At 38.6% G+C, this 13286-nt stretch overlaps 1 protein-coding gene and 1 long non-coding RNA gene across 2 annotated transcripts; one reads left to right on the forward strand and one right to left on the reverse strand.

The window, feature by feature from the left end:
- The first annotated feature begins 3370 nt into the window (after window positions 1–3370).
- Window positions 3371–5568, forward strand: LOC143905725 (uncharacterized). The gene has a single exon (XM_077421304.1). It carries the CDS (start codon window positions 3457–3459, stop codon window positions 5566–5568), a length of 2112 nt encoding a protein of 703 aa, XP_077277430.1. The 5' UTR covers window positions 3371–3456.
- A 3428-nt stretch (window positions 5569–8996) lies between these two features.
- Window positions 8997–11298, reverse strand: LOC143905760 (uncharacterized). Its single transcript, XR_013259314.1, has 3 exons — window positions 11102–11298; window positions 10748–10849; window positions 8997–9119 (listed from the first exon to the last, which is right to left on the reverse strand). It is a non-coding gene; the product is annotated as an uncharacterized LOC143905760 (long non-coding RNA).
- Between the last annotated feature and the right edge of the window lie 1988 nt (window positions 11299–13286).

Below are 13286 nucleotides of genomic sequence, written 5' to 3' on the forward strand. Positions count from 1 at the left end.
TGTACCCTAAGGTAATTAGCACAAGCAATGTAGACCTAGTCATTCATTCATTCACACTACCACCGTGATACACACGTTCATAATCTTTTTGATCCTTTTTACGAATCTTAAACCTTGCAGATTGTGAATCCTTTCCGATTCCCAATCGTGCAGATTATTAATCCATAAGAATCTTAATTGGAAAAAACTTTTCAACAAAGCATATATGGGACGAAGGCCGGGTCGGATTCGAACCACGGACCTTGGTGTTACTAATCATTCGCGTAGGCACTGAGCCACGCGTCATCCCTCAGCCTTCATGTCTTGTTAGTGAGGTTAAGCGCTGCTGGATGATTACCAATACTTATCCTAAAGTATGGACTGCTATGTGGCATTGTGTGCGTGCGTGCGTGCGTGCGTGCGTGCGTGCGTGCGTGCGTGCGTGCGTGCGTGCGTGCGTGCGTGCGTGCGTGCGTGCGTGCGTGCGTGCGTGCGTGCGTGCGTGCGTGCGTGCGTGCGTGCGTGCGTGCGTGCGTGCGTGCGTGCGTGCGTGCGTGCGTGCGTGCGTGCGTGCGTGCGTGCGTGCGTGCGTGCGTGCGTGCGTGCGTGCGTGCGTGCGTGCGTGCGTGCGTGCGTGCGTGCGTGCGTGCGTGCGTGCGTGCGTGCGTGCGTGCGTGCGTGCGTGCGTGCGTGCGTGCGTGCGTGCGTGCGTGCGTGCGTGCGTGCGTGCGTGTGTGTCTCAAACATCGGATTCTCTTTTATACATGTATGAATGTATGTACAACCATTCTTTTTTTAATACAGGCTGCTCCGTTTTTATCGAATCGTAATTGCGATCAGAGAAAGTTGAAAATTTTCTACACAAACGGTATATTTTTAATAGAGTTTGACTGAAATACATAGATACTTATTTAGCAACGATAAGTTTTTTTGGATAAAATATTCTGTTATTTTAATATCTAGATATAATAAAATAAAGGAATTAAATATCATGATAAACATAATGTTTTATGCTCATTAACAAGTTCTTTTGCATTAAATATTTTATCATTCTGTCCAGTACAATAGAAGAATTAAATTTGTGTATATTAAGGTGTTTGTGGTGAGTAGTGGGGGTAGTGAAATATATGGTGTGGATGGAAGTCAATAAGGGTGTGAAGGGTGCTTGGGGGGATGTGTGAGGATGTATGCGAGTATTGAAATGTCGATTATAGACATCGAGACGACGACGACGTTAATGGCGTTTTTTAATCCAAATTACTCGATTTTAACATATATATTAAAAAATCTTCCTTAATATTTGATGTAAAAAAAAAGTAATGACACTTTTATAATATAAATAGGACCCCAAGCAATCGATTAAACCTATTAAAAATTTTATCCGCTTAGCCGTTTTTTAGATATGACCATCGTGTCTCCGTTCAACTCAATGCTTGGGGTATACTTACACTTGGCGCGAGACACTATATACCGTGTCTCTTGATAAACAATGAGATTTAAGATCCATATGACGGTATTGGTGTAATTTTATCATAATACATATACTTATATCAATTTAATACAAATAAAATAGCTGTTTAGAAGTAAAATATACGCATCTTAGATACTATTGTATTTTGCTATGAATACACAAACTAATAAATAAAAAATTATAACGAAGCTCACTTTATTGATAAATGTGGAAATTATAGATCGAAATTAGACGAACCCTCTCTAAAATAATCTGTATTTACTAAATATTCTATTAAATACCCCTAAAATTTTCGAAATGTAAATTTTTATTTTTCTTATTAAAATTATCATATTCTTTTTTAGTGAATTATGTAGCTCATATGGAGGAAAATTTTCCCTCTAGTTTCCTTTGAATTCAAGGAAGGAGGCCAAAAATGGTCCTCTTTCGCCATTTTTATTCCTCAAACAGGAGACAAATAATCTGCCATTTTTTAACATATTTAGATTTATAATCTATTTTATAATGCATTTTATTAATAATTTAAAGCATTTAAATAACATTTGTTGTTAAAGTTTTGGCGGCAAATCTATTTCAAATATAATTTTGATTAAAAAAAATTTATTTTGAAAATTTTAGGTATTTAATAGAATATTTAGTAATTTTTTTAGAGGGGGTTCGTCTAATTTTGACCTGTAATTTCCACATTTATTAATAAAGTGGCTTTGTTATAACTTTTTATTTATTAGTTTGTGTGTATTCATAGCAAAATACAATAGTATCTAAGATGCGTATTATATTTTACTTCTAAACAGCCATTTTATTTGTACTAAATTGATATAAGTATGTATTATGATAAAATTATTACACCTGTTGCGGCCCCAATCAAAATGTAATAATAAAATAATTATATTATAGTATAAAATAATAATACTAAGAAAGACCAAGAATAACAATAAGGAACGCGACCGCGAAAGCCCGAGAGAATTACGCAACGCCGAATCAGCAAAAGATGAGTTGCGCGATCGGCCCAGATACGATCGAGCAACTCAGCGATATCGAAGGACAAGACGAGAATTGAAAAGGAAGCGACAACAGGAGACGAAAGGGCAATTGGAGTCGGGCAGCGACGAACGGATCTTGTACGAAATGAGTTGTAAAGACAAAGTAATCAGTAAAGTTGAGTTTATTGCACCCAAGAGCGTTAATTCATTGTCTCCCGCCTCCTCCTTGGAAAGATCGCATCCCAGTGTCCCAAAAGGGGCACAACAAAATGGTGGCAGCGTGAGGGATCCAGTGGCAGGAAGACGGGAACGGCAGCTGAAACAGAAAAATAAGTGAATCAGTGAGGCAGTGCAACATCCTCAACGGAGACACGGCAGCCAGATTCAAAAGCAGCGGACAACACGGTAGCGGCCGACGAGGGACAAGCGAGCAGCGTAACCCGAGAAGGCACCGACCTACCTCAACGGAGGCTCACCGACAGATAAGGCGGCACAAGCACCGACCAGCAACATGCGACTAGCGACCGTAATGTAAGTCGACTAAGCAAATTATGTAAAGCGCAATTACCGTAGATGTCGGGAAACGAAAATTCACCTGCGGAATTAAACCAATCGTGGCTCCATAGCGAGACGTCACGACGAGCGCGTAGAAATAGACCGTTAAGCCCCGTGCAAACGAACGAAGAAGTCGTAAGCGACAAACGCGAAACTGTGCGTAGAAATTTAGACGCGTACTACTCAAGTGAAGGCGAATCAGAATCGGAATTACACCAGAACAGCGTAATCGAACGCGAACAATTCGACGATTCCGTTGTAATTTTAGACGCGAGAGTAATAGGGCAAAATAACCGCCCCGACGAAAATAGACTCCACTCCTCACACGCGCACACACAATCCGAAGACGCGAACAGTACGACCAGTAGGCGAACACACAGACGAGAGTTCTCATTGACCTCGTATGATAGCAGCGTATTTGACCCGCAAAAATATTATTCTGCCCCGAGACACGTGAACGTAATCGAGATGGCGGAAGCAACAAATAGCAACCACGACGCGAATAACGTAAATGACAACGCGCCGATAACCCCAGAGGAAATAGACGAAGAAATAAACCGTCTTAATCGAGTGCTATCACAAAGAGGCACTCCGGCGAATCACCGTAACCGGATATCCGCACGGGCCGGACCGCCGCGGGACGATAGAGATTCCATTCTCGACGAGATATTAAACGGAATCCGCAACTTACAAGATCGCGTAAATCAACTAGAAACGGCGAATCCTGAACATCGCGAATTTCACGCGAGACGCGAGCCAAGTAACCTCCCGTTCGAAGTAACGTACGGAAGAACGTCATACGATATTCGGAACCAAGCGGAACGCGCAATCGGATATCTACGTTTAAAAGAGGCACGAGACATGATACCCGAGTTCGACGGAGCCTCGAGTAAATTACAAGAATTCTTAAGCGCCGCGTCATATGCAATAAAAAACATAAATCCTACGGAAGAAGGAACGTTATTAGAAGCAATGCTATGCACAAAGCTAAAAGGAAGAGCGATGATAGACTTTCAGACGCGAGAGATAAGAGATTTCGCACAACTAAAGAAGGAATTAGAAGTTTGCTATTTAAGCCGCAAAAGCACAACACACTTACAACTAGAGTTTAATACACTCAAGCAAAAACCCGGAGAAAATGCAAGAGCATTCGGATTAAGAGCTGATAAGCTAGCGATGGAGCTATACGACTCCATGATAGAGGAAAGAAATCACACCATAGAAAGCAAGCGAACTATATTAGAAACGATTCAACAACAGGCATTACAGAATTTTCAATTAGGATTGAGAGACGAGATCAAGTTACTTGTCCGAGCTCAGCATTTCGCAACATTGCAAGAAGCGATTGCCGGAGCGAGCGCCGAAGAAAAAGTAAACGGGCCGAGTGGAATTCCGCCGCGTCCCAAAAATAATTATGCGTACTCGCCGCAACCGCGCGATAACCGATCGATAGTACAATGCCAAAAATGCGGAAAATACGGACACCTCGGAAGGGAATGTCGTACCAATAGGTATGCGAACCGTTTCTCCTTACCGAAACCCGATAGGACACCCCGCGTAAACGCGATAGATAAAGTCTGCAATTACTGCAAGAAGGTAGGACACATGCGCGAAGAATGTTGGTTGTTCAATGGTCGACCAAATAAAGAAAGGACGAATCACAACAAACCTAATAATCCACGAGGACAAAATAAAAATTTTTGCCCGAAAACAAATGGCCCGAGAAAAAACGACAGTAATTCAGCCGCGAATAGCGATGAGGAAGATAAAGAGGACACAAAGCAGCGCCGACCGGCGTTAGAGTATCAGATGTCACACCTGACGAACAAGCCGCGAAAGCATGCAGGGCTGGACTTAATCACTCTGCCCATGCGAGAAGCGAAGCGCGAAAAAATAAATTTACTGTTCGATACCGGAGCGGCCGTATCAATAATAAAAGTAAAACATTTGAAAGGCAAAACAATGATAGAAGAGGATAAAATGGCCCTTACAGGAGTAACAGGTCATAAAGCTCATACGATTGGAAAATTTACAGCAACTATTGACTTGAAAGATAGAAATATCAAGCACACGATATATGTCGTCAAGGATGACTTTCCGATAGAATACGACGGAATACTAGGCGTAGATTTTATAAAGAAACATCGAGCGTCATATAGTTACGAGTCGAGCGCAATACGCATAGGGAATAGCACATTAAAATTATACCCGTATAAGAAAATAGTTTTGAAACCGCGAAGCGAGACAATAGTACAATTCGCGACCGATAAAAATTCACTAGGAATAATACAGGCAGAAGAGACAATGCCAGGAGTGTTCATAGGAAACTGCCTAGTGATGCCAGAAAACTTTCTATGTTCGGCAAGCATACTAAATACGACGGAGAAGACAGTCGAAATGCTAATGCCGCAAGTAACATTAAAAGAGTTAGAGCAAGAAGAAGCAAAAGAGATAGAAATAAACCAAGTAAACAAAGCAGATGAAACAATGACGCGTAGCGAAAAAGTCGAAAAATGGATACGCACCCAACACTTAAACGAAGAAGAAAAGAAAACCATTATGGAAATTTGCAGAGATTAAAGCGATGTATTGCATGTGGAAGGAGAACCACTGACATGCACTGATATCGTCGCGCATAAAATTACCACGAAGGCGGGCAGCGTACCGGTCAACGTCCGACCGTACCGTTTGCCAGAAAAGCACAAGGAAGAAGTGAATAGACAAGTGAAAGAGATGTTAAAAAACGTAATTATTAGACCTAGCACGAGCCCGTGGAATGCGCCGTTGCTAGTAGTACCGAAGAAAAGAGACGCATCAGGAAATTTAAAACTGAGAGTGGTAATAGATTTTCGGTTTGTAAACGACCTAACGGAGGGAGATTCCTTCCCATTGCCAAACATAACCGATATCCTAGACCAACTGGGAAAAGCAAAATACTTTACCACGCTAGACCTCGCCTTGGGATATCATCAAATCCCGATGGAAGAAGAAGATAAAGAAAAAACAGCGTTCTCGACACAATACGGACATTACGAGTATAATCGAATGCCTTTTGGACTGAAAAATGCCCCAGCGACATTTCAACGAAAATAATAGCCGTTTTAGCAGGACTAGTAGGATTACAATGCTTAATTTATCTAGACGATATAATAGTATACGGAGCAAGTTTGCAAGAGCACAATAAGAGATTAATTGAAGTGCTAAAAAGACTGAGAAAATATAATTTGAAATTACAGCCCGATAAATGCGAATTCCTTCGGAAAGAAGTGACGTATCTCGGACATGTAATAACAGAAAACGGAATCTTGCCAGACCCTTCAAAATTAGAAGCAGTAAAAAGCTTCCCGAGACCAACAAAGGTAAAGGACATCCAGGCTTTCGTAGGATTAGCCGGATATTATCGAAGATTTATTAAAGATTTTTCAGCAATCACACCAAACCACTCACAAAAATGACCAGAAAAGATATCAAATTCGAGTGGAACGCAGAACAACAAAACGCATTTGAAATACTTAAGGAAAAACTAACTACAGCACCGGTATTAAAATACCCAGACTTCTCCCAAAAATTTGTAGTAACGACCGACGCGTCAGATTACGCAATAGGAGCCATACTGTCACAGGGAAAGATAGGTCAAGATCAACCCGTGGCGTATGCGAGCAGAGTACTATCTAAAGCCGAGCAAAATTATAATACTACCGAAAAAGAATTACTAGCGATAGTATGGGCGGTGAAACACTTCCGACCATACGTTTATGGAACAAAATTTACCATAGTGACAGACCATAAATCATTGGTTTGGCTATTTAACGTAAAGGACCCCGGATCACGATTAATCCGATGGAGATTGAAATTAGAAGAATACGACTACACTATCGTACACAAGGCCGGTCAAGAGAATAGAAACGCGGACGCGCTGAGTCGACATGTGCCGACAGACATCAACAAGATAGAGAAGGAAGAGCATAACGAAGAAGAGAGCGAAAGAAAATATACAGAAGAAGAGAAGCAACGTATATTATACGAATACCATGATGCACCTGTAGGAGGACATCAGGGTGTGGAACGCACCATAAACCGAATAAGGTTGATGCACAACTGGAGAGGATTAACTCAAGACGTCGAAGATTACATTAATAGATGCGAACTATGTCAGAAGAACAAGTTATCGCGAAAAAATAAAGCACCCTTAGTAATAACAGACACCGCGGACAAACCGTTCGAAAAATGTGCTCTAGATATAGTAGGACCACTGACGGTGACCAAAAACGGAAATAAATATATCCTCACGTTTCAGGATAATTTATCAAAATTCAGTAAGGCGATACCCGTACCTAATCAAGAAGCGAAGACAATCGCGAAAGAATTTGTCACAAAGATTATCTTTGAATACGGTATCCCCGACAAAGTACTGACGGATAGAGGAACGAACTTCCTTAGCGAAATATTTAAAAGCACGTGTAAATTACTGAAGATAGAAAAAATTCAAACAACGGCCTACCATCCCGAGAGTAATGGAGCATTGGAACGCTCTCATAGAACATTAGCCGAATATTTGCGACATTATATTAACGCGGACCAGACAGACTGGGACGAATGGACGCCATACGCAATGTTCGCGTATAACACGACGCCACACACAGCGACCGGGTTTACACCCTTTGAATTAGTATACGGGCACCGAGCGACACTACCGACGGCACTGTCGCAACCACCGAAACCAACGTATACTTATGACAATTACGCGCAAGAGCTAAAAGAAAAATTAAGAGCGACACAACGAGTTGCAAAAGAACATTTGCGAAACGAAAAATCTAAGGCCAAGGAGACGTATGATAAGAAGACAAAAGAAATCAATTTCCGAGTGGGAGACAAAGTTCTCTTGCACGACGAAACGGTGCGCAGAGGGAGATCGAAAAAATTAGAATCCCCGTGGATAGGACCGTACGAAGTAATTGAAAAACACTCAGACGTAAATTATACGATCAAAAAGGGACGGAAAACCACGCGAGTACACGTAAACCGATTAAAGCCCTTTATAGAACAGTAAAAGCAGCGTAAAAGAACAAAGACAAGCAATAGAAAGCAGGCAATAGAAAATAGGCGATAGTAAAACGGGACGGACCTAGTGTACACGACCATAGGGTCGGCGACATGAACATTGTAATCTGGTTAGGTGTAAATACCTTATGTAGAGCGATGTCTATTGTTTTTGCTTCTTTATGTATATTTTTCATGTTTTTAATTTCTGCTTGCAACCGTGAAACTCGTGTACTTAAATCTCGAATCCTTTCTTCAGGATTTTTATTTTTGTTTAAAAGTTTTCGATTCAATTCCTTTGACATTTTTAATTGTATTAAATTATCGTTAATTTCTTGCTTTCTGTAAAATATATACTAACATATGGGGCATTCCATGCCAATTCAACCAATGATTGCCCGACCATTTTTGATTTGGCCAAAATTTTTTTGTGTTTTTGTACTGAATGAAAGTAGCTTCCATGATTTTTTCTAGATTTTTATCTCTACTCATACTTAAGTTATGGATTAAAAAAAAAATGCAGTTTAAAATTTAGAAAATTTCAAATGCCTCAGTATTTGCGTAAGTATTATATATGGTAAAAAAGCTGTGAAACGATACCGAAACTGTCGTTAAGGAATTAGAGAATCCCCGTGCTGGTATTAAAAAAGTAATACCTACATTCTACTGATAAAACATTTTTCGAAATTCAAACGGGGTTTCTAGGCTAAAAGTTTGAAAAATAAAGTTACCAGCTTTAGTAATAATTCTTCATTTTTCAAGTCAAGTGTTAAACCTATTGTGTATTGGGCGTTCAAACGCGGGTCTAACTGCTGCGAGATCGAAACCGGCTAAGAACATTCGCGAGCCATCTCGCGACTATCGGCAGGAACCAATTAGCGATCCGGAGCAGGGGGATTGCGGGGCCGTGATATCGCGTGCGCGTGCGGAACGACACTCGTTCGGAAACGGCTAGTAATAGGACCATGAAGTAGTATAAGAAGACATGACTCCGTAGTCACGAAGTGGTCACAAAAAATGTTCCGTATGGAGGAATGTTCGCTAAATGGAATAGCTTGCAACATTTCGTCGCCATCTTGAAATTGTGACAGCTGTTGAGACACAAAAAAGTTAGAAACACATGATCACACGTGTATACGGTAATAAATGTAAAATATATCAGAAATGTGTTTCATAAGTAAATATAATATTTTATAAACGTATAAAAACGTTTTTTATTGGGCCTATACTAAAATAAATAATAATACGCGTAAGTATATATTACATAATTATAAATAAGCAAAAATAAATGTTAAAATTAAAATGAAATATATAATTTAAATACGTTTACCTTAATTAAAATTAATATAATTAAATATATTTCAGAAAGACGAATCCCGGATACAAGTAGAGAAACATAAGGAACTTAAAAATAAAACACAATGGAACATAAGAATAGACATATATCTTTTAAATATTTGCAAGATAATTTGGAGTTGATAACTCTTCCGTCTACAGAGTGGAGTTATTCAAGAGGAAATGAAAAGTTTTTTGGTTTCCAAAAAGTAGAAAGTGATTATAGTGTAAAAAAAAGAATTGCTTTTTTATCAAATGGACAGGTTAATATTTATATAAATGATGAAATTCATTTTCTTTCAAAATTTATTGTAATTGTAAATATTGAAGAATTAAATGAATTGTTACAAGTTGTTGATAAATTATAAGAAAAAAGAAACAATCGTGAAATTAAGATAGCTTAAATGTAAATTTAATTGTAATATGTAATATTTATTTCGATAATTCAATTCATATTAGATACTGAAATTGTTATATTTGTACAATCATGAAAGATCAAAGAGTATCATATCAGGTATTATGTTATTTTAATGTAAATTATGTATATACATATTTACGTGTATGTATATAATTATGTATATATATACATATATATATATATATATACATATGTGATTTTTATAAAGAAATTGGAAATTAAATAAATGTTAAACAAATTATATTATAAAATAATTGTATTATAAAATAAAATGTGTGTTTTAGTTTCTAAAATAAACATTTTGTTTAACTTGGTATTAAACTTACAAAAAAATATAGGTATAAAATATATGTATATTATAATTATAAACAATTAATGTTTTTAAAAAACAAGTTTTTATTATTTTTTTAGTTTTATATTCTTTTTGTAAAAATGCATCTTCCTTAATAATATCTTCGGACTTGAAGTGCAACTCACAAATTCTACTACTTTTTTTTATTTGTACATTTTTTGTACACATAATATTGTACCATGAGATAAACATATTATTCTATAAAAAAAATTAAATTTTTGTTTTGAAATAAAATAAATAACATAAAAGGCATGTTTGTTTATTACTGACAGTTCATTGCCAGTACTGTAAATCTATAGTTTATGTCATGCACATTATAGATTTTCAGTACTGACAGTGAACTGTCAGTAATAAACGAATATGCTTAAAGTAAATATACTCTTAAGCTTACAGCACACAATGCTATTTTGTGTGCTTTATTACTTGCCGGCTCCTGTGCTAGCAAATCAATAGACAGAGTTGATAATCATTTTGTCTGCCAATTCGCTAGCACAAGAGCTTGCAAGCAATTTAGCAGGCAAAAAAGCATCGTGTGTGCTATAGACTTCACTGTTTTTTATTCTAACTGTAGAAAAAATTTGAAACAAAGTACTTCTTTGAATATAAATACTTACTGTACGAGGTGTAAACAAACTTTTCTTTTCGTCTCCTTTTCTGCCTCCTCTGCTGCTGCATCCTTTAACGTAACAGGCCATTTTTTTCAGAATTTACTTTATCTATAATGCAATCAAAATTAAGAGCATTAAACTTGAGACATCTAAAGTAAAACATCTATTATGAGTAAAAAGTTGAAAATATTAATACAGCAAAAATATACTATTTATATTAATGTGTGTTTGGACTTAAAAAATATACAAAATCTAATTATTAATAACAAAAAAAATATTGCTCAAAATTAAATATTAATAATTACTTAATTTAATTTACATGGAAATAATTTTAGGTTATAAAAGCTTCTTCTTCCTTACCTCTTAACGAAGCTGGCACTTGATTTCTGTCACACAAGATGACACAATACGGCCTGATACGACCACAATTTTTAAGTCCTTTTGGGACGAATTGACCAAATGCGATTGCATCAGTAACCTTTACAAATCAACAGATTCACACATTGCACATTGCACATATAAAACCTGTTCGTTTTCGTTACACTTTTGAACTAGTGCAAGCAAGTGCAAGTGCAATAGGTTAGAATGAAACAAATATATTTTTCTCTCGTTCTAACTTATTGGTGGAAAGATGGCGACGAAATGTTGCAAGTTATTCCGTTCAGCGAACCTCCCCTCTACACGGAACATTTTTCGTGACCATCTTTTGCTTCTCGACACTATCTAGTCATGTCTCCTTATACTACTTCATGAATAGGACGTATCTCGATACGAGCGCGGGAACTTACGGTCTCTCTCTGCAATCCATTATTGCCTTAAATACAGTACGTAATTATACTAAAGTAATAACCTGACGAGTAGCCTTGTTTCTATCCCTGCGTAATTCTCCGACAAAAATATAACAGTGGCGACGAGGATGGGATAATTTAGAGAGTTTCGGAGGCACTTGGCAAACCGGAAGTCAAGGAAGTCTGGAAGGTTCGAGAAGACCACGCGGCAGGAAGAGAGACGAAGAAGAAGACGCTAGGTTGGAGGAAAAGCGGATGTATAGAGAGATAGAGAGAGAGAGAGAGAGAGAGAGAGAGAGAGAGAGAGAGAGCTGGATAAATTAATTACAAGTAAGTAATTAATGCAAACAAAAACCGAGAGAATGTCGAGAGACGGTACGGAGACGATTAGCGCCGGCGTAACGTTCGCGAATCCAATTCAAGTGGAATTCTTTGAGCCTAACCGACAACCACTAGTCCGATGGTTATAACGCCTGGAAGGCGCGTTTCGTGTGATAAAGCGGCGTATTTTTTACATTTTGTGGGCGTAAAAGCTTTCGGGATTTTATGCGACCGTTTGGATCCCGTAGACCCGTACGCGCAGTCCTATGGGTTACTAGTCGGCAAATTAAAAGAATTTTACGCGCCCGAGCCGCTAGAGATAGCCGAAATATACATTTTTCGGAAGCGAATGCAACGACCGGACGAGAGCACGCAGGAATATATGGCCGCCCTGCAAAAACTATCCTTTCATTGTAAATTCGGGGACTATCTGCAAACGGAACTACGGAATCAATTCGTTTTTGGCTTGAGAAACCAAAGAATCCAATCCAGGCTGTTGGAAACGGCGAATTTGACGAGAGACTCAGCCCTAAAAATCCGCTTGCGGGATGGAGCTGGCGGAGAAGGGGGTGAACAAGTTGAAGGAGGAAGTTGCGGAAGCGGCCGTGGACTTTGTCGGAGCAGGATCGAAGAACCAAAGAAAAACAAAGGACCGAGGAAACGACCGAGGAGAACAACGGAGGGCGAAGTCCAATAACCCGGGAAACAAAAAGGAGTTAACATTGGCGAAAAATAATGCGGGTTATAAACCGAAGCGACAAAATTCTAAAAATAACAGTATTTCTTGTTTTAGGTGTGGACAGGCTCATTATGCGCATAGTTGTACCCTTCCTTGAAGTGTCAAGTGTAGAGAATGCGGAGGTTTTGGGCATCTCCAAAAAGTGTGTAAAAAGAAAGACCAAACGAACATGTTAGAAGAAGTGTGCCGCGTGGACGGGGTAGAACGGAGCACAGAGGGAAATTCACGGCTTTCTTGCATGTCGAAAATCGAAAAGTGAGTTTTGACGTAGATTGCAGCAGAAAATGGCTTAGACATAATTTCCCGAATGTGGCGTGGCACGAAACGCGTTTAAAATTGCGCTCTTACTGTAAACAAAATTTTGTGCCTTTAGGGTACGTGAAGGTTAAAGTTCGCGATGTGGACGAAGTTAAAGATTTAAACATGTATGTTGTACAATATGATAGAGACCCGTTGTTAGGCCGGGAGTGGATAAACCAGTTAAATGTATTAAAGAAACTTAAAAGTAGCTTAAAAGAAATTGAAAACATTAAATTGTTGGAAGAATTGAATAAAAAAAGGATAGACTTTTGGGAAAATACAGTAAGGTCGTAAGTGACGAATTTGCTTGCATTAAAAATTATAAAGCGCACTTGAAATTGAAACCGGACGCTAAGCCGATATTCATGAAAAGCCGTACGGTACCGTTCAAAATTTT

The sequence above is a fragment of the Temnothorax americanus genome, unplaced genomic scaffold, assembly GCF_048541705.1.
Source record: "Temnothorax americanus isolate GAGA-0224 unplaced genomic scaffold, ASM4854170v1 Scaffold66, whole genome shotgun sequence".
Classification (NCBI taxonomy): domain Eukaryota; kingdom Metazoa; phylum Arthropoda; class Insecta; order Hymenoptera; family Formicidae; genus Temnothorax; species Temnothorax americanus.

What these genes read in the sequence shown, in the direction of transcription:
- LOC143905725 (XM_077421304.1), top strand. Translation starts at nt 3,457, where the DNA reads ATGGCGGAAGCAACAAATAGCAACCACGACGCGAATAACGTAAATGAC.